The sequence below is a fragment of the Petaurus breviceps genome, unplaced genomic scaffold (genome assembly GCF_028583685.1).
Source record: "Petaurus breviceps papuanus isolate PSGF00001 unplaced genomic scaffold, PetGlider_PUasm1.0 90895, whole genome shotgun sequence".
Classification (NCBI taxonomy): Eukaryota; Metazoa; Chordata; class Mammalia; order Diprotodontia; family Petauridae; genus Petaurus; species Petaurus breviceps.
In genome coordinates this window covers 4,736,284-4,758,542 of record NW_027187372.1, presented here as the reverse complement: position 1 = coordinate 4,758,542, position 22,259 = coordinate 4,736,284, and the positions used below count along the sequence as shown (strand labels likewise).

The window sequence follows — 22,259 nt, the reverse complement described above, 5'->3', positions numbered from 1 at the left end:
ACCATCCAGAAGATGCTCCCAAATCTTTAGCCTCCCTGGGTTCACAATTTAAGACCAAACATATAATCTCAAGCATCGAAAGAAATTTTAGATGTTATCCAATGTCCAGCCTGTGCTTGCCTAGGGATCTCCTTAAGAACATCACCAAAAATGGTCATCTAACCTAAGTCTGAAAACCTTTAGTGTGGGGAAAATTCGCTACTTCCCAAGGAAGCCCAGGCCACTGTGACACAGCTTTGAGGATTAGGGAAGTTTTTCCTCAAACTGAGCCTGTATCCATTTGCCACATTTACCCATCACTCCTGGGTCACAGTATATACTCATAGATTTGTAGCTGAAAGGGAACTCAGAGGTCATGTAGTCTAATCTTCTCATTTCACAGACAAGGTCCAGGGAAGTTAAAGGACTTGTCAGAGTTAGTATGTGGAAGAAAAACAGGATTTGAACTCAGGTCTTCTGATTCTAAAGAACAGCATGTCTCTATATAAGGGTGAAATACACTGAGGTCCCGGCTGGCCAGAAGAGATTAAGAACCATGATCAGGATTAGGGTTAGGAACAAGTTGAAGAGTCTAACTCTTCAAGTGGGGTCTGATAGGTAGTGTCAGGCCTAGGCAGGAGAGAAGTTCAGGTCAGTGTCCTCAAGATCAGAGAATTAGAAAAAAAAATTCTTGCCTAAGGTGATCCAGCTGGTGGAGATAGAATTGGAACTCAGGTCCCTTTGCTCCAAATTCTCTATATCAAACAAGTATTGCCAGAGGGTAATTAACTTGACTTTCCTATGGAAGGTTATTTACTATAACTGTCTTCATCTTTATAGTCCTCCTGACTCCAGGGCCAGTGCTCTATTCACTGTGCCCCCTAGCTGTATAAGGCAATAAATGATCAGGGACATTAAAATCAGTGGGACCACAGGAGGATAAGAGATCATAGAAATGCTGGTTTTCCTCTTGGCTATAAAGTACTCTTATTCATTATAGTGAAGGGGCAAAAGATCAGACTGCTTTCCTTGGGGCCTCTGTCAATTGTCCTTATTGTATAGCCTTTATTAAATGAAGTCTTAACTATCTGTTTTACACTTGACCCAAATTACAAAGTTGCCTGCTGAACAGCTGACTAAGCCACCTATGTTTGGTCTACTCGCTAAGATACTAAGATTCAATATAGTCAAACCTAACTGATTGAGAATGACACAAAAAATTGTGCAAGGATTCTTTGATAAATATTGTTGCCAATCATACTTAATAATACTCAGAAACATTTTAATAACTGATTTATCATATGCTCAGAGCATAGACCAGTGTCTCCAAAAGTATATAGAAGTCAATGCAGGCACCTAGCTTCATGAAACTGAAGTTTAAAACTCAAGTTTGCTGAAATATAACCTTATATAGGTCATAGTTACATCTGCATGAAGATAAATGGAATTTTACAGAGGGCTGAAGGGAAGGTAAAGATTTACACATCAAAGAAAAGACAGTAGAAGGGAAAGATCTGCATCAGGGAAAATTATAAACTAGTCTGTAAATTCTAGGAATAGAGCTGGAATCTGAAAACTAACCAGAACTATTAACCCTGGACATGCTCATCTCAAATGAATAGAGGTAATAAAACGAAACCAGAAATCCTCTTATCACTAATCAGTTAAATACCTGAACTTAAAGTCTGATGTCTCAGCTAAATTCTGCAAGTTCTAGAAAAGTGACGTGACTTGCTTCCTCAAGCAAATGGCAACAATAGAGTCAAAACAGAAATTTTTCTTCTATGATAAGACTAGGGTGGAAGCAGTGTTAGGAAGAGGCTGATACAAATTAGTTAAATATTTTCATTATTTAACATTTGATAAAGAAATGTACTTTACTGCTCCCAAGTGCATATAGTATTTTAAAAAACCCCAGAGATTTTATAAGACTTGCTTTAAGGTAAAGAAAAGATCAATAAAAAGTACTTGTATATTTACTATGTGCCTGGAACTGTGAGGGTTACAAAAATACTCTAATAATGCAATCCTAAAGCTTCTGAGAATTCTGACTCTAAGCCCTTTCGGTACTGTCCCAAGATTCATTGTGAGTAATTTTTCAATTTATGGTCTGAGATGCCATTGACGGTAGTACATTCTATTTACAGACCATTATCAGCCGCAAATTCAATAGCAAAAGCATTTAATTAAGATACAAAACATTGTACATGAAAGAGGGAATCAAGTAGTAGAATCACTTCTTTCTCCATACACAAATGGGTATAACCCCTTATAGGCTCCTAGGGGATGAAATCTAATACCCTATTAATATTCACTGATACCCTGAGTAGCATGACATACACAATGGCTTCAGAACTCCCTATCTATTAGCAAAAGGTGAGTGTTCAGAGTTGCCTGACGCTTGGAATTCCATGTAAAATTTTCAGAGTATGTTGTAGCCTGAGCAAATTTGTCTGCTTGGTTCTGGGGTCAACAGGAATCTACCAGGAACACCTTTGGGACCAGGAAAACTATGGCAATACCACAACATAAACTTCCTTTTCTGTCTCCACATTCTGACCACGACTCATAGTTTGCTTTTCCATTTCTTCTTCCTCTTACAGCTCTGTTTTAAGAATAAAACTTCTGTCTTCCTACATGAGCTTCCTTCATTTCTTTTCTAGAGGCAGCGAGGTGGGTCAGTGGATAGAATGCTGGACCTGGAGTCAGGAAGACCTGACTTCAAATCTAGCCTCAGAAATTTATTAGTTGTGTGACTCTGTACTTAAACTCTGCCTCAGTTTTCATCTGAAAAATGGGGACAATAATAGCACCTACCTCCCAGGGTTACTGTAATGCTCAAATGAGATATTTGTAAAGAGTTTTGTAAACTTTTAAGTGCTATATAAATGCTGGCTTATTTTTTTTTTCTGAATCTTTTTAGAATTCCTCCCAGTTATGGTTCAAATGATGCATCTGTTCAGTGGTCAGACATACAATCTTCTGGAACTTCTCTGAATGAGTAATGTTCTCCATCTTGTAAGCATCATAAGAAATGGAATCCTGGGAATTTCCTGCTTAGCCATGTCCATAACAGAAGTATAAAACATGGTCCCTAGCCTGGGACATTATTGCACAATGTACTAAAATGATTTTTGAAATTTTTTCTCTTGAAGTAGTTAAGTCAATTATTTGCACAAGTCAGCTCCTCATTTATACATCTAGTCATATCATTCCTGCCCTTGAAAAATTTCAGTAGCTCTCTATTGGCCAAGGAATAAAATTTAAATTCCTTTGTTTGGCATTCAGTGCCCTCTACAATCTGGTGCCATATTACCTCTTGAGCCTTCCCCCATATTAGTTCCCAATATACATGGCATACAAACTGAAAGTTTCCTTTGAATGTGCCTCAAACTTTCCTATCTCTATGCCTTTGCTCATGCTGTTCCTTTTCTGAAAAAGTGTTTTCTCTCTCTGGGTTCACTTGTTTAGTCCAACTCAAATGCTACTTGGTATAAGAAAGAATCCCTGACTTATGTTGATAAGATCTTCATTTTTTTGGACATCATATGCTGTTTTTCACTTCTCTAATATCTGTATTTGTGTCTTGTTTCCTACTAGACCATAAGTTTCCTTAGTGCCTGGATCATGTCTTATCTAATCATTTTCCCCCTGAGTACTTAAACATAATGCTCTGTACTTAGTAGATATTTAATAAGTGTTTGGTGAACAGAATACAAAATTCATATATATACTCTTCATTTGCCTAGCAGAGCTCTCTTCTCTAAATACTCTAACGATACACTAATTAGAGGACTTCTAATTATCAAGACTCTACTACAAGTCATCACCATCTTAATTTCTTGCTACAAATAGTGTTTTGAATAGAACAAACCAGAAATATCCAGGAAGGAGAGCTGAATGGTCAAGTTTCAAGCTGCATCATACAAATACTCAATAAATACTAAATAAATAAGGGGAATGAATCCAAGGAAGGGTTGGTTTAAATCTCCCAAGGTTCATTCAATTTAATTTCACATTGATCTAAGGAGAAGGAATTCAGTTATGTGACAAGTTGTAGGGTAAATGAAAATTTAAAACCCAAGGCTCAATTACTCATAATTTAGTGCACCATGGTAGATACTCAATCACGTGTGTATATATGTATGTGTGTATGCATGTGTGTTTTATATATGTACATATATACATACACATGTGTAATATATAAACACACATATGTATGTATGTTCCTTAGACTTCATGTTATTTTTCATGTGTCTAATATCTATATCTTGTTCCCCACTAGACTCTGAGTTTTGTTGATGCAGGGATACATTTAAATTCAATCCTCCAAAAAGCAAAGAACACATTCAGAGGATTGGTACCTATGTTCATCCACATGGAATATAGAAATAAAGCTTAATACTGCATGACGACTTTTGGGGCACCTTGGATTTGTGAATGGAAAAAGCCTGGGGAGGTGTATAGAAATATGAAGACCCATTTCGAAGTCCTACAGTGATATGATGTTCCAAGATCTAACATTAAGATAGTAGATGTTTTCTATAGAAGGAACCTGTAAATTTATTCTTTTAGTCATGGCAATAGAGTGATGAGAGGCGAAGAAGAGATGGTAGTCTAATATTTCAAAGGCCTGTTCTTCTTAGGAATGATAAATAAGAGTAAAGATGTAAAAATGGTTACTAATATGACACTTGGGATTAGAGAAGAAACAGCAGATGGGAGAAAGGAGAAACTCCCCCAAGAATGTGCACAGGTAGACTAACATTATGCCACAATTCTTTGGTTAAAAATCCAGGAAATTGTGGGATCAGAATCATGCTTTTGCCAGGTTACACTTTTGTGTAATCTACAACTACTCTCTGTCTAGAGAAAGTTTGTATCCAAGAGCTTTTTTTTTTAAAAGCAACCAGCATGAAGTAACTTGCTCAAGGTTACATGGCCAGGTGTTTCTGGGTGGGTGCTAAGTGTCTGAGCCCGGATTCGATCCCCAGGTCATCCGGACACTGGAGCTGGTGCTCTTACTTGCTGTGCTACCTGGCTGCCCAATCCAAGAGCTTTTTAAGTCACACATTTTGCTTTTTCCATTTTACATGGATTCTGATTCTTTTGCCTAAATTAGAAAAAAGGTCCTATACCAGCCTGGAGCAATGACCTTCACACTGAAACAAAGTGAAATTGTAGTTTGGAAATCCTTCCCCAAAATGAGTCTTCAATGCCTAATCATATTCTGTAAGCTTTTAAACCTTTATTTTTGGTTTAAATTTTTATACAATAGTTCTGCCTACCCAGCAGATCTGTTTATTACCATGAAGCCAGGCAAAAAGAGTAGAGAATGCAAGACTTTGTGAAGAGGTTACAGGGTACTTTCTCTTTTTCTTGCTCTTTACTAACTAAAAGTTATTAGTGTAGGTGGAGATGACAAGCCTTTGAGTTCTAGGAAAATTGGCAACTGGTTTGTAGATTTATAAAAACCCTTCCTCTCTGCTAAGAAAAGCCATGCTTAATCCACTAGGGGCAACACAAAATTTCCAGTATAATTAACACTGAAATATTCATGGAAAAGTCTTTATGTACTTGTAGGGAGTAGGTTGGATATACCCAGTTTTATCTATGACCCTCCTCTATTCTCCACATCACTATAATTAGGATGGTAATTTGCAGAATGGTTCATTGGTCACTTATTGGTGGTTTATCAAATGATGAATTAGAAGAGAGATGAGGCAGCTGCTCTCAGGGCTGTCCATTTCATAGTGGTGGGGCTCTATTCATGAATAATCAAGATCTAAGGTTCCTTTTTAGCACCTTTAGTGAAATTCCAGATCACAATATAGAAATTTATGAGAATAATAGAAATCAAAATTAAAACAGATAATTTCTCAATTAAATTAGAACAGAGATCTCTCGTTCATAACGTTTTAAATTAAAAGATAGACCCTTCCCCTCAAGTAATAAATGTCAGCTTTAAAAACCATAGTATCCCAAATTGATTAACTGTTTCTTAAGCCACATTTCTACTTGCTTTTCTTGAAGTTCAGACATTACATTTTAGTTCAGTACAATGCCTATCCTTAATGGACATTATATTCAATCTTGCTTCCATGGTTAGAACAAAGGGTTAATGAGATCAAGGCAATTTGTTCTAGTCCCAAGTGAGTCAGTTAGGTTAGCTCCATTCTCTAGACCATATTTTTTTTTTTTAAGCAATTGGGGTTAAGCAACTTGACAAGGTTACACGGCCAGTTATTTCTGGATGTGGTGCTAAGTATCAGAGCCCAGATTTGATCCCAGGTCATCCTGACTCTGGGGCCGGTGCTCTTACTTGCTGTGCTACCTGGCCGCCCCACTAGACCACATTCTTAAAGCTGGCTAGTCACATTTGCAAATGTGTGCCATACTAACAGGATTAAAATGCTGTGGTTAGATTAGTGTATACTAACTTTCACTACTGAAAAAACCTCAAGTGTGTATTGTGAGCTCCTTGAGGGCAGGGACTATCTTTTGCCCTTGTTTGCATCCCTAGTCCTTAGCACAGTGTCTGGCACATGTAAAAATATATGTATAATAAATAATAATAATAATGTGACATAATTACATTAATAAATGCTTTTTGGCTAATTATCTTCCAAAGTGTCACACTGCAGACCCAGCTACCCAGAAGGGATCAAAATTGGTACTAAGAATAGGTGCATAGGCACAGGATCAGGACTAGGAATCTAGCCATCAAGCGGTGGCCGGTAGGTACTATATACCTAGGTAGTCAAAAGGTTCAGTCTAGAAAACTAGTGATATGCTGACAAAATTCAAAGTCCTCCAAGTCAATAAGAATGGCTGAAAAAGTATATTGATCCAACATATATGAAAACATTCATAGTAGCACTTTTTATGGTAGTGAAGAACTGGAAACAAAGTGGGTGCCCATTGATTCAGGAACAATTGAAGAAATTATGGCACAGGAGAGTAATGAAATGTTATTGTGCATGGAGAAATGATGATTGTGGAAAGCTCAGAGATGCATGAGATGTATGTGAATGAAGGCAGAGAAAATAGGTACCAAAAAGCCCCACAAAAACCAAACCCCAACATATAAAATAACTACAATAAAAAAGAAAAGGTGCCTGAAAGGAAGCCTACCTTTGAGTAACTTAAAAGCCAACATTTGCCCCACTGAGCAGAAAACCAAACCTATCTGCTAGTGCAGAAAGTTGTGTGTGTTGTCAGACATGGTAATTGTTCTGCATGGTTTTGTTTAACATTTTTTTTCTTTGCCACAAGGGTTGGTTCAATCTGGATGGGGTGGGGGTAGGGAGCAAGATTTCCTTCCAGAAATGAATGTAATATATAAAAAAAGGCATTGGTGAATTATATGTTTAAAAATCCTTTTTAGTAATAACCGTGATCATAGGTGTCAACATAGTAGGGACCAAATGTGCCAGTGCCATGTTCCATGGACACCTACAATCAGGAGATAATTAAGGTGATCTCTGATTATAGGGCAAAAGCTGGTTGATTTTTTGTTCCACTTCATATAGTTAACTCACCACAAGTGGAAAGCCCTGAATCCAGTCCTGTAGTCAGAAGGTGGTCAAGGCATGAAGGTAAAACTGCTTCTACTGAACCAGTGGTTTTGAGAACTCCAGGAGGTCCTCAGAGAAGGGCACCATTATTATACATTATACAATCCACAAATTAATCCACAGCCACATTCAATTTTTTGGCCTTAGCCCTCAGCTCTCATGTCCTTACAAAAATATCAATGCAACAACTAGCTTCTGTAGTAATTTATGGAAAAAAGAAAGTCACTGAATATTTATGTGACCCTAATTCACAAAAAAAAAAAACCAGCCCTTAGTATATTCCCTTTCAGAGTACATGAAATATTTATTTAATTTCATACCTTTTCAATTTTTTCATCCAGCATTCTGAAGAATTCTTGTTGGCTTTCAGAGATGTGCATGCTGAAACACAAAAGTGATTAAATCCATATTAATGAAAGGTTTCCCAAATTATTAACCTCAAATTAATTTCTGATTCACTTGAACTCAGGGAGTACCATTCAGAATAACCTTTTTTTTTTCTGTTTTGAATTTGGTGAACTACGTATTTGCAAGGGAAGTTGATAGTGAGATATCAAACTGGCCTTTCTCTGTTCATCAAACATGAAACTCCATGCCCCATCCCTATGCCTTTGTGTACTGATTGTCCCATTTGCCTGTAATCAACTCCCTACTTACTTCTGCCTCTTGAAGTCTCTCTCTCTCTCTCTCTCTTCTTTTAGGATTGCTCAATCCCCCTTTTTTTGCATGAAGCGTTTTCTGATCTCCCCAATTGTGCTACTGCTCCCTTCTCAAACTTGTATTTCACCACTTGGTATATTTTTGTACCCATCAAGTTCCTGTTTGTTGTATATATTTTTATATGTTCTTGTTTTCCTCATTAGAACTTACACTTTTTTTGTGAGCAGACTGGTTCATTCTTTGTATTTTTATCGCCAGTGACTAGCACACTGCCTGGAATTCAGTAGGTGCTTGATGTTTGTTGACTGATTGATGGATAGGAAAACTTTCAGATTTTGTTTTGAGTTCAAGATACGAGGATTTCTCTAAAGTGCATGTGAGCCTTTTCTTTCACGTAAGAGCCTCTCAAGTAAAAGTTACATATGTGGTCTCAAGGGAAGGTCATTACCAACTGGAGATAATGGAGATATGGTATGGAGAAGGTAGCCTTTGAATAGATAAATTAAGATGATCCAAGTGAGAAGTAATGAGGTTCTAAGCTAGAGCAGTGGCTTCATGAATAAAAAAAAAAAAGGGTGGGGTGGGAACAGATTAAGAAATACTGATCCAATCCCAGGCTCCCACACTTAGCACCACACCCAGAAATAACTGGCCTTGTAACCTTGAGCAAGTTACTTAACCCCAATTGCTTAAAAAAAAAAAAAGAAATACTGAGAAAGAATAGAAAAGATTTAGCAACTGATTGGAAATGGGGTGTGAGGGAAACATACTTAATTTCACTAACATGAAAATAAGATTCAAAGGTACTTTATGACTATGATTCTATCATTGCCTGCAAACTAGGAGATAGGATTTCTCTTTAATCTATAGTGGTTATATGCATTAACATTACAGGGAAGTGAGAGTTAAGTTCTGTCTTCAAGTAAATGCATCTGGGTCTAAAAAATGCTTAGGGAAGCCCTCCATGGGATAATATGACCCTGTGTGTATGTCTACAGCAAAAGGAAAATAAACCCTGATAATGACATTAAAAAGTATATTTTAGAAAAGCTGAAAGCAGCATGATATTCAACTAACTGTATAGGCAGAGGTTGAGAGAAGGACAGCTGAGAACATAAATACAACACATTTCACACTTGGTGAAAATAAGTGGCACTTTCCTGGCATAGCAAATAATAATCATTAATTATTAGAGCACCACTCCTGGAGACAGGAAGACCTGAATTCAAATCCAGCCTCAGTCACTTACTAGCTGTGAGACCCTGGACAAGTCACTTTTTGCCTCAGTTTCTTAATCTATAAAATGAGTGTAATAATAGCATCTGTTGTCAGGATCAAATGCGCTAATAATTGTAGAGTGCTTAGTACACATAGTAAATGTTAGGTATAATAATGATGATGACTAATAATTTGCAAAGCATTTACAAAGCATATTATACACATTATCTTATTTCATCCTCACAATAATCCTGCGAGGTAGGGTATATGCTTTCTCAATTTTTCAGATGAAGATACCCAGGAACCAGAAGGAGAGGGGGGGGGGGGGATGTAGTCACTCTATAATAAAATCTTGGAAATTCAGGAACTGGAGGGTGAGGAGGGAATGAGTCATCCTGGTTAGCTATCTAGAAGAATATCTAGTGTGAACCAATGAATCAGTCAACATTGATTAAGCATTTACTATGTGCTAGGTACCAAGCGATGTCTTGAGGATACAAAAAGAGACAAAAAGTGCCTGCCCTCTAGGAACTCACAATCGGATGGGGAAGACAACTTTCAAACAAACATGCCAAACATGCACAAAGCAAGCTCTATACAAGGAAAAAGAAGAAATCATGAGCAGAGAGAAGGCAATAGGATTAAGGGGATTGAGAGGGTTTGGGGAAGGTTTTTTGTAGGAGATGTAACTTTAGTTGGGACTTAAAGGAAGCCAGAGTGCTCAGTAGTTGGAGCTGAGGAGGGAGAACATTCTAGGTATGGGGGACAGCCAGAGAAAACACCTGGAGAGGAGTGGATTGTTTGAGGAAATGGCAGGTGGCCAGTGTCACGGGATCAAAGAGTAAAACGTAAGGAGACTGGAAAGGTAGAAGGGGGCTAGGTTAGGAAGGGCTTTGAACACCAAACAGAACATTTTGTATTTGCTCTTGGAGGCAAGAGGAAGCCACTGGAAAATATCTGCTGACTAGGCATTTACTCTTTTAATTAGCTAATTTATTTTTGTCCCAGTTTGGCCATTTGGGATGGAAATCTTCCTAAAATATGTTATACACTAATAAAATACCTGTCTTTTTTTCTTATTTTGCTTTTTTTTTTGGGGGGGGGGAAGATAGGGCAATTGGGGTTAAGTGACTTGCCCAAGGTCACACAGCTAGTTTTGTGTTAAGTGTCTGGGGCTGGATTTGAACTCAGGTCCTCCTGACTCCAGGGCTGGTGCTCTATTCACTGCACCACCTAGCCGCCTCCAACTACCCTGTCTTTTTTGAACAGAATTTAACTTTTTCTTGATGGGTAGATTTCCTTATTTCTTGACAACTCAGAAACATCGTTACTTGTGCTAAGCTGCAATACAGTGATATACTCTTTACATTCTGGGGGCATATAGTGCTGTTTGCCTCTCTATTAACCACATACAAACTTTTGGAGTTCTTGTTCAGGCTTTTGGGGGTTCTTTTGCTTGTTGCTTTCTTTGAAATTTCAGGCATTTATTTCTTATAGCTGTGTCTGCCCACAACAGTTCTTCTACCCCCAATTCTAATATGCTATAGTCTTAGAAACCAAAAAACCAAAACTTGTTAGGATCACATAGAAAACGAGAGTCAATGTGCTCTGAATGAGAAGTTGTATTACGAGTAAAGTTCATGTGTTTTGGTTTAGGATGTTCAAATAGCTATTCTGGTTATTTCCAACTCTTATGGGCTTACGTTCTAGTTCTTCCTTCAGCATGGTATGGCAGGAACACTATCCTAACCCCTGTCCCCATGCAATTTAGGCTAGTTTTCTCTTAAAAGGTATGATACTATTCTTGGGGCTCAGGGGATTAAAGATTTAGGTTGGTGACACCATTTCCTGGCTGTTTGAGGACAAAACAGCTATTGAGGAGTTCTAGGTGCTCTCAAGATGCTTGGTTGGTGATCATGATGGGCAGCTGAGGCAAAGGAGGTTTTGTTCAGCTGAATCACCTTAAAGTGTCCTCAGTGATCATGCTTTATGAACAGCTTCTCGCTAGGCCAAAAAAATCTTATTTTGTTAACTATTGAATGACCTCTGTCTCATTTCATTCTAATATCAAACTGAAATATCAGCCCAGAATACATGGTGATAGATAATCTGTATATATCTGTAATACACATATAAGAATATACATATAAGTATACATGCTTGCATATACATGTGTGTATATTATACATGTATGGTATAAATGATCATATGTACACATGATCATATGGCATATGTCTACATCTATATCTATCCATAAAATAGCTCTGATATCAAAAAGAAAAGGACCCAGTGTATTTTCATATATTCACACACACACTCCTATACTTCTTTTCTTAAAAAAAAAAAAAGGATCATGTGCTTCCTCCCCCTTCCTCCCCAAATGGCAGTTTTTAGTAATCCATGTTCATTATGTGGACTTACTGGTTATTACAGTGCCCAGCACAAAGAAGTTGTTCAACAATTTTTCCTACTGACTCATCTTCACTGGTTATTCACTTAAATACAACTGTTCAAAAAACCACATGGAGGTAACATTTATAGTAGACAAGTTGTTGGATTAGGCACCAAGTATTTCTTTGTCTCTAGTAACTAGCTCTGTGATACTGGGCAAACCACTTCCCTTCCCTAAGTCTCAGTATCTCACCTCATCTAAACCCAGCAGCATTTATTAAATGCATATTGTGTACAAGAAGGCACTAGGCTAGTTTCCAGGGTTAAACAGAGACCAAAAATAGTTCCTACTCTCTGGAAACTTACATTCTTCTGGGTATTCTACTGAATTATGAAATCTGTAAAATGAGGGAGATGAAGCAGGTGATCTTCCTGGTCAAAATTTTATGACCAAATTTGCTTCCATTGGCACAATGTTATCATTACTACAACATGTAATAATACTTGCAGATCACTATGTGCATTTTGTACCTAAGATTGGGTTGAGGGTAAAGAATGGGAAGAAGCCTAGTGAAATCTACGTTTGATTCATGACCACTGCCTTTGCATTCAGCGCTATGGTTTTCAAAAGTCTCATCATGCCCAAGTGACTTGTTTGACACCACAGCTAATGGTTGGGAAGGCTCAAGATTTATTTACAGCAAAAGCTGTTTGATCTTTCCTGAGCTGAACCACAGACTCCCTAACTACCACTTTTTCAAATTGATCCTTTAAAGTAAAACAAACTGAACAAATCTGCCATCTAGCCCAGAGACCAAATAACATAATACAGACTCTTTCCTGCCACACATGAAGCCAACACAGGCTTAGTTAGCTCTAGAATCAAATATTCCTTTCCTTTAAGGCTATAAGTGGGAAAGGTAGGAAACCAAACATTCGTTCAGTCACTGTGGTCAATACTTTTTATGCTAAGATGACAATGGGATCCTAAAAAATGTAGGACCTTTGGAATCTAATCCCGAAAGAAGAAGAGATACTGCCTTCCTTTCCTCTATGTACCAGTAGATATGGGGCAGCATGGTTTGGGTGGGGGAGGGAGAAGCTCTGGACTTAAGTATTTGAGGTTTGATTCAAACTCAGGTCTTCCTGATTCCAGCACAGGCATTCAACACTAAGCTACTTTGTTGTTGTTATAACATTGATTCAGAGCTGCAAGGGAGCCTAACCTCTCAGCAGCATACAGAGAGAGGCAAAGACAGTCCCTGCCTTCAGGGAGTTTACATCTAATGGGTCGGACCAAATGCTGACAAATATATACAAAGCAAACTATTTATAGTATAAAGAGGGAAAGCACAGTAATTAAGAGGGATTAGGGAAGGCTTCAGTAGAAGGTAGGGTTTTAATTGGAATTTAAAGGAAGCTAGGGAGCTAGCATATGTAAAGTACTTTTCAAACCTCAAAGTACTACACAAATATTAGCTATTGCTTTTTTGTAAGCAGAAAACAAAACTTTATTTCTCTGAAAATTTCAAAACGAAAATGAAAAAGTTTAGACTGTAAGCTTAAAATTCTATAATCCATTATGTTTCCAAATCTCAATTTAGCAGCACTTTCCTAATTGGGGCTCCCACATGCTTGGCATGCAGATAATGCCTGCTATAAGCTTTGCCCTTTTAGCACAGTTCCTGCTGTTGCATGTACTAATCTGAGGATCCCCACGCCCTTCCTAGAGTTTATATCACTTTCTCCCACCTGATCTCACCTAGAGGTTTCAACACATTATGGAGGAAAAGAAATCCCCACCTCCAATGGCCACAGATGTCATGTAAACATTTTCACTAAAGCACATACTAGAATTATCACAGGAACTCTCAGAGGAACTCTGTCCAAGAGTAACAAGATTCTACTCAATACTAGCTATTGTTTTATTTTATTTTATTTTTTTGCTTTTTGGAGGCCAATTGGGGTTAAGTGACTTGCCCATGGTCACATGGCTAGCTTTTGTGTTAAGTATCTGAGGCCAAATTTGAACTCAGGTCCTCCTGACTCCAGGACCAGTGCTCTATTCACTGTGCCACCTAGCCACCCCTTAGCTATTGTTTTAAAAAAAAGGGAATGAAATCAAGTCAAACAAGTTAGGTCTTATCCAAAAACATGGACATAGAGTAAGTGGAAGAGTTAATATTTCAACCCAAGTCCTTTGATTCCAAATGCATCACTCTGTCCACTACACTATGATGACTCTTGGGTAAGTCAATTAACCAGTCTCAGGTTCCATTTCCTCATCTGTCAAATGAAGATAATACTATCATGGTGCCTATCTCACAGGTGTTTTGAAAAATATCTTTGTGCTTTGTGGTGAATAAAAAAATAAGGTGTGACTAAAACTAACCCTAACTTTGACTTGGTTACACAAAGTCACAACCAACTAAGAAGAAAAGATTGACCAAACAATTCATGGGGAACTCACTGCTTGCCTTGAAATATAACATGTAGATTTTGTTTATCAGAAAAGGTAGATGGGAAGAATGGCTGTGGGATGGCCATAAATTATCCCTGAAAGGTGATGCAATGAATGAGTCAGACTCTTCAGAGAAAGATGTTGGTATAAGATAAAGGTTTTGTCACAATAAGCATGGCAGACAATGGGGATGAGCAAGCACTCACAAGTGAAATAAAACTGATATAACCAGGCTGAAGTTTAAAGCTCAATCTGGACAAATGTGTCTTTCTCCCTTGCCCTCCAATTCCTGATACAACCATAGTAAATAAGGCATAAGTTCTTTTTTTTTTTTTTTGAGTCTTTAAAACTTTTCTTTTTTCTTCTTTTTTTTTGGGAATTATTTATTTTTTAGTTTTCAACATTCATTTCCACAAGATTTTGAGTTACAAATTTTCTCCCCTTCTCTCTCCTACCCCCCACCCGGAGATGGTAAGCATACTGAATACCCCTTCCCCCAATCTGCCCTTTCTTATATCCCCTCCATCCCCTCCTCCCCCATTACTTTCCAGTAGGGCAAGATGGATTTCTATACCTCATAAGGCTGGAGTTCTTAACCTGGCATCAGTAAACTTAAAAAATTTGACAACTATATTTCAATATAACTGGCTTCTTTATAATTCTATGTGTTTTATGCATTTAAAAACATTCTGAGAAGGGGTCTACAGACTTCCCTAGACTGCCAGAGGGGGCCATAACGCACAAAAGGTTAAGAATCCCTAATGCAAGGGTAGGACAAAGATGGAATTATCAAGAAGATGAAGTTAATTACTTAAAAAAGAAATCTTCAGATCATAGCTCTATAGCTCTAAGGGGCAGGGGAACCTAAGAGACCATCTAGGCGTATGCCCTCATTTTACAGATGAAGGAACTGAGGCCCAGGAAAATTAACTGACTTGTCACACAGCTAGCAAAAGCATTCATCTAGTAGATGGTACACAGAAATAAATTAGAACCCAGTCAGGTCCTCTGATTCCAAAGCTAGTTTATTTTCTCATTATCCCACAAAGTCTTGTAAAACCCACCTTGAGTAATAAATGAATAAATAGATAAATAAATACATAATAGACACTTATACAGTGCTTTATGATTTATAAAATATTCTATGAACTGGAACTCATTTGGGCACAAACCAAGGCACAAGGTTTACTACAGGGGATCCTATCACTGCCATAGAGGTGACCTGTATAAGTACCTAATCCTTAGATGTTTATAAAAACTTACTATGCAAAATCTCAAGTACATGTTTTTTTTATAATACATTTGAAATCACAAGATGAAGAATTCTCATTGGAGGAGAACAGGGGGAAGAGTGGGGTATGAATTTACAAACTAGCATCCCCTGGATAAGTCATTTAACCCTGTTTGTTTCAGTTTCTTCATCTATAAAATAAACTGGAACAGGAAGTAGAGAATCATTCTGGTACCTTTTGCCAAGAACCTCCCCCCCCCACAACAACAAATCCCTATGTTATTTTCTAGCTTCTCAGAATAATTAGACTCAGATAATTTATGAGAGTTAATACTTTACTATGTTTCCAAGAACTCTCATGTTGAGATTTCCTGACATTCAAAAGTTGCTTCTGTTATGAAGGCCTTTAAGTATCAGTTATGGTCATGATGATTGTTGTATTTGATTCATTGCTAATAAGGCTTAACTTCATTATTAAGGGAGTCTCATTTTTTTCCCCATTGAAAACAACAGAAATACTCATTATAGGGAAATGATGGGTTCTGCTGCAGCACCAGTGGTAAAAAGAAACCCTACAGCCACTAAAGACAAGAAGAACCAAATTTCTCAGAAATTACATGTGTTGACAAAAGGCACATAGAGTCTGAATGGCCTTTTGTACAGATGAAAGATCTGAGAAGTAAAAAGTTTTAAATTAAGGATGCAAAATTTATGAGTAGTGTTACAAAAGGTCTTTAGATCGAAAAGAAAAAGGTTAATCTGCAGTACATTTAAGAAAACAATAAAAATAAGTTGTAGGGCAATCACACTTTATGCTATAAAAGTATATGAAAATAATTTATTTTCATCAGTTAAGATCCTAAGTCTTTACCAACTTCCAAGACTTCACCAACAGAAATGCAACTCTGTTTACTGCCTGGGATATCAATTGTTCCTTCTGTGAAGACAGGATCATTCTTCCCAGAGCAAGAAGAAACCTCAAAGCCCATTAAGTCCAATACTCTCATTTTGCAGATGAGGAAGCTACAGTCCAATGAAGTTACAGGTGACTTAACGAAGGTCACATAGGTAGTAAGGGCTAGAGGAGAGACTTGAATCCAGGTCCTTCAACTTCAAGCCTAGTGCTCTTTCCTCTGTACCATGCTGTAGATTTTTTTTAAAGCATGAAATTTGGGGGTGCAGTGGATAGAGTGCTGGTCCTGGAGTCAGAAAGACTCATTTTCATAAGTTCAAATCTGACCTCAGACACTTACTAGCTATGTGACCCTGGACAAGTCATTTAATCCTGTTTGCCTCAATTTCCTCATCTGTCAAATGAACAGGAGAAGGAAATGGAAAATCATTCTAGTATCTTTGCAGGAAAACCCCAAATGGGGTCATGAAAAGTTGGACATGACTGGAAAACGACTGAACAACAACAATGAAACTTGACATGCAGGATTATTTGCCTTCTGCTGTGTGGGAATTTTCCTTTTATTCTCATAAAAATGATAAATTCCCTAAACCAGATGTAAGAAGTTCATACTGCAATTCAACTTCTTGAGTTACAGTTGCATCAAGGGTAAAAACTGTGGTATCTTTTATCCCTTATTCTACAGGGAAACAAAGTAGGAAATAAACCCTTTCTTAAACTCAAAAGCTCTTTTGAATTCATCAGCATCATCAATGAAGTCAACATGGTTAAAATAGCAACCTCAGTTTCATAGTTAAACTCCAAAGTTGTCTGGAGTTGGGGAGGGGAGGAGTAAAGGAGGGTGGGAAAGTTTCTATTACATGTTTTAATTTGGCAATATACCTTGGAAGTTTTATGAAATACAGATTTGCCCGATGTTAGCATAGTGTAACAAGGTTAAATTAATAATCACCCAGAAGGCACAGAAAAGCTGCTCAGATGCATTTCTTTCCTCATTACTGAGCAGATAAGAGAATTTTGTCATTGTACTTTTAAGAAGCAAGAACTGACCTCAACAAGCCTGATACAAAGGTGCTTTGATAGCACACATGTTATTAATTGCCTATTGCCTCAACAGTCAGATATAATAGAATAGCACTCCACAGATTAATACAAAGTGAACTCAGCTTGGCTGTGATGATAGAATTCTCCTGAAAGGTGATAAAAATGATGACAACATAGGGCCATGAATTCTGCAAAAGACAATTTTAGGTTCTGACACTTGTGAATATCCTGTTCCTGGTCTAAGTAGGGAACTATATAGCATTTCTTTTAGGGAACTCCAATAGAAAGGCTATTCAATCCAGTTTCCTTTGAAAATATGACTTTATAAAACCACTCTATTCACACATCTCTTGCTCTTGACATGGGCATAACTATAGCAGCTATTTTTTTCCATAGCACTTTAAAGGTTGTACAAACCCCACCCATTATCCCTGACTCTGTGTGGTAGGATACTGAAACTATTATCTCCATTTCACAGGTGAAGAAACTGAGGACCAGGGAGATGAGGAGATTTGCCTAGGGTCACAAAATAGTGAGTACCACAAGTATAGTTTGGACCCAGATTTCTTGACTATGGGTCCACACCTCTTTTTACTTAGCCACCATGGCAACTGAAGGTCATTTTGTTGGCATAGGCTGGTAGCAGTGATCTCGGGAATTACAGATGGGGATGACTGTTATTATTTCCCAATTCAATTCAACAAATATTTATAATGTCCAACTACATATATGACATTGTGATTGATGTTAAGGATTAAGGATGAACTAAGATAGTTTATGTTTTCAAGAAGCTAACAATATTAATAGCAACTAGTATTCATATAGCCCTTCAAGGCTGGCAAAGTGCTTTACAAATATCTCATCTTATGCTCATGAACCCTAAGAGGTAGGCGCTATTATTGTCCCCATTTTATGGATGAGGAAACAGAGGCATATAGAGGTTAGGTGACTTGCCCAGGGTCACAAAACTAATACCTGAAGATGAATTTGAACTCAGGTCTTACTGACTCCACTGTACCATTTAACTGTCTCTAAACTTTGAAAGGACCTAAGGCATATACACATATAAATAAAATATATTAGAATGTGATAAATGAATTGCTAGAGGTGCAAAAGAGAGGAATGAAAGATTTGTTTCTAGCTGGGGTATCAGGGAAGGTTTCAAGGAGGTGTTGGCAGCTAGGCTGAATCTAGGAGGAAAAGCAGAATTTCACTAAATAGGGATACAGAGGGTTTCAGGCATGGAGGATGGTCAGGACTGAAGTGTGGAAGCATGTGTGGTCCCTCAAAAGCTTCTGTCCTGGGTCCTCTTTCCTCTTCTTGTATTTTCTTTCTTGGCAATCTCATCACTTCTAAGGGTTCAGCTGACATCTCAACAAAAATGGCTCCCAAATCCACATATCCAGCCCCAATATTATCCCCCGTTAATTCCAACCTCAAATCTCCAACTATCTACTGAACAGCAGCACCTGGATATTTTATTAGCATTTCAAATTAATATTTAAAACAGAACTCATTGATTCCCTCCTAAATTTTCTGAAGCATTAAATTCCTTTATTTATTTTAAGGGGAGCATCATTCTTCTAGTCAACTGGATTTTTCAGCCCTAGAATTACTTGATTCTTTCTTTTCTGTCTCTCACTCCTAATATTTAATCAGTTGCCAAGTCTTGTAGACCCCACCTCCACGCCTCAATATTCATCCCTTTCTCTATTCACATATCCATTAGTCTAGTTAAAGGCTCTCTTATCTCTTATCTCAACTACTGCAAGAAGCTTCTATTTATAAGGCACAGGTCTAACTTTCCTGTACAAAAATGACTTCAGCGTTTTCCTATCTATTGGATAGATAAAACACAAGCTATCTAGTGTGGTGCTGAAAGATAGCTTTCCAATATTACACTCAATCTTCTAACCAAATTGTATAACCAGATGTTCCTGGAATGTGGCATTCCTTTACCTACTTTACACTACCTACTAGACTTTGCACTGGCCATCCCTTTTACTGGTACTTTTCCCTTACCTCCTCTGCTTTTTAGACTTTTTCTCTTCATTCAAACTCAAGTGGTCGCTACTAGAGAACGTCTTTGCTAGCCTCCTCTGTTATTACTGCTCTCCCTCTCCTAATATTACCTTGCATTTTACTTATCTATACCTATGCTGTATTCCCTCCTTTGTCAATTACTCAATTGACAAACACTTATTAAATACCGACTATGTGCCTAGCACCATGATAAGCACTAGGGATACAAAAGGGTGCAAAAGAGACTCTGCTCTCGAGGAGCTCACTATTTAACGGGGAAGACAATAAGCAAACAGATATGCGCAAATAAGCTATGTACAGGAAAAACCGGAAATGATTAAGAGAGGGAAGTCACCAGAATGAAGAAGGGTGAGGAAAAGACCCAGAGAAGCTTGTTTTATGAATAGTAAATGTTAACTGAATCTTTGGTAACTTTGGTTGGTACCAATATGAAGGATACAAGGAAAAAGTCATCTGTTGGGGAGTCTGGGCATTTGGAGGGCTTATGGAAGGAGAAGATATGGAAGAGTTGCTATGGCAAATGAAACAGTTAATCAGAGAGGAATCAGAGAAAGCGAGGAGCCATTGGAACTCAGAGGGCAACAATTTGTAATAGAACCATTCAGTAGAATTTCATGACTTTATCCAGAAGTAACTGATACTCCAGATCAAGAAGATCAAAGAAGGCTGGTGGAAGTTACAGGTAGCTAGGTGGCAAGGTGGGTAGAACATTGGGGCTGATGTCAGGAAGACCTGAGTTTAAATCTGCCCCTAGACACTTATTAGCTTTGTAATCTTGAACAAGTCATTTAACCTCTGTGTGCCTCAGTTTCCTCAACTTAAAATGAGGATAATAATAGCATCTACCTCCTAGGGTTGTTGTGATAATGGAATATTTATAAAGTTGTGATAATTAAATATTTATAAAGTACTTAGTATGGCAACTGGCACATAAATAAATTATATCTATTATTATTACTATCATTACTAGAAAGATCAAGGGATTCAAGGAAGGAGGAGAGCATATCACTAAAATGACCAACTTTAGCATTGGGTCATGACTATGAAGGGAGAGAAATGAAACCACAGAAGGGTGCTGGCCTGGGAGGACAGGGAGCAAGTGAGAGTTCAGAGGCCATGATAAGAACAAAGATGGGAATCAATGGGAGAATTAGAACAGAAGGAGAATTAGAATTAGAAGGGCAGGACCATGGCCAGAGAAAGGAATTTCTGAGTCAAGGATCTTGGAAACAGAAAAATTTTGGGAATAGTGAAGTGTAGGGATCTGTTTATCACTGTGAGTGGAAGAGAAGTATTTGAAATCATCTGAGTTGAGCAGACTGGGGAATGGAGGCTAACCTGGTTCCCACCTCGGTGCCATCCTCACCATCTCTGCTCTTGCTTATGCCACGTGCACAATCACTCACCAAATCTTGACTTTTTTGCCTCCAGAACTATCTCTCCCACTTGTTCTCTTCTCTCCCCTCACATAGCCACTGCCCAAGTACAGATTTCATCAATGCTGGTCAGGACTATTATTTTTAAAGTAGATTTTTTTATTGTTATCTTTAGTTTTTATATCATCTTATTTCCCCCTACATTCCTCCCCTCTTCCAGATGGAAATCTTTTATAACAAATAATTTTTTAAAAAGAGAAAGAAAAAGAGGAAGAGAGGGAGGGAATTTAGAACTCAAAATAAAAAAAAATAATGCTAAAAATAAATAAAAGAAAAAAAGAAAACATGGAAGAAAGAAAAAAACTCAGCAAAACCAATCAATACATTAAGATAATCTAATGCTTAATGCAATATTCCATAGTCATGGAGTCTCTTCCTTCCCACACATATGAAAAGGTGTGGGGGGAGGTGTTTTCTCACATTCTTTCTTTGGGGTCATTTGTTCTTTTTCATTTTAACATCCATTTTTGACTGTACTGTGATCACATTGCTGTGACTCCACTCACTTCCTTTTTCATTAGTTTGTATAAGTCTTTCCATGCTCCTCTGTATATGTGATATTCATCATTTTTTATGGCACAATGACATCACAGAGAGCACAGCCCACACCTTTGTTTAGCCATTCCCTAATCGATGGGCATCTATTTTGTTTGTAGTTTTTTGTAACCACAAAAGTACAGTTGTAAGTATTTTGGGTTTTATGGAATCTTTCTTTTTGTCTGGATCTCCTTGGTGTGTGTGTGTGTGTGTGTGTGTGTGTGTATGCACACACATACATACAAACACATATATCTATCTGGTCTGGATTATTGCCAGAGCCTCTTAATTGGTCTCTCTGTCTCAAAGTCTCTTCCTACTACAATCCATCTTCCACATTTCTGCCAAAGCAACATTTCTAAAGCACAGGTTTGGTCATGAATGCAGTAAACTCTATCGACTTCCTCTCATCTCTAGGATCAAATAGAAGCTTCTCTGTTTGGCATTCAAAGCTCTTCACAATGTGGTTCCAATTTCCCTTATACTCTACTCTAAGGCTGTCCTGGAACCAGCACTATATCCTTTATTGCATTTGAGCATCATAACATTCCTGGTTACTCTCCTCCATGACCTTTATGGTCTTACTGGCTTTCATGTTTTTCCTCATATGTGACCCTCCAACTCTGTGTCTGTGCTTTTATACTGGCTTATTCTCCCGCATGCCTAGAATGCATTCTTCTCATCAAAACCCTAGAATTCCAACTTTCCTTCCAGATTCAGCCTAAGCACCAACTTCTCCATGAGGATTTTCTTCCATTCTCTTATACCC

General features: G+C 37.8%; 1 protein-coding gene across 1 annotated transcript in view; it reads right to left on the bottom strand.

Annotated features, from left to right (window-relative positions):
• Positions 1-22,259, bottom strand: part of CUNH1orf21 (chromosome unknown C1orf21 homolog) — a 169,930-nt gene that overhangs the window by 19,181 nt on the left and 128,490 nt on the right. The window contains exon 4 of the mRNA XM_069074414.1: positions 7,877-7,937. Within this exon, the coding sequence (XP_068930515.1) occupies positions 7,877-7,937 (61 nt within the window). The remainder of the gene's footprint in view (positions 1-7,876; positions 7,938-22,259) is intronic.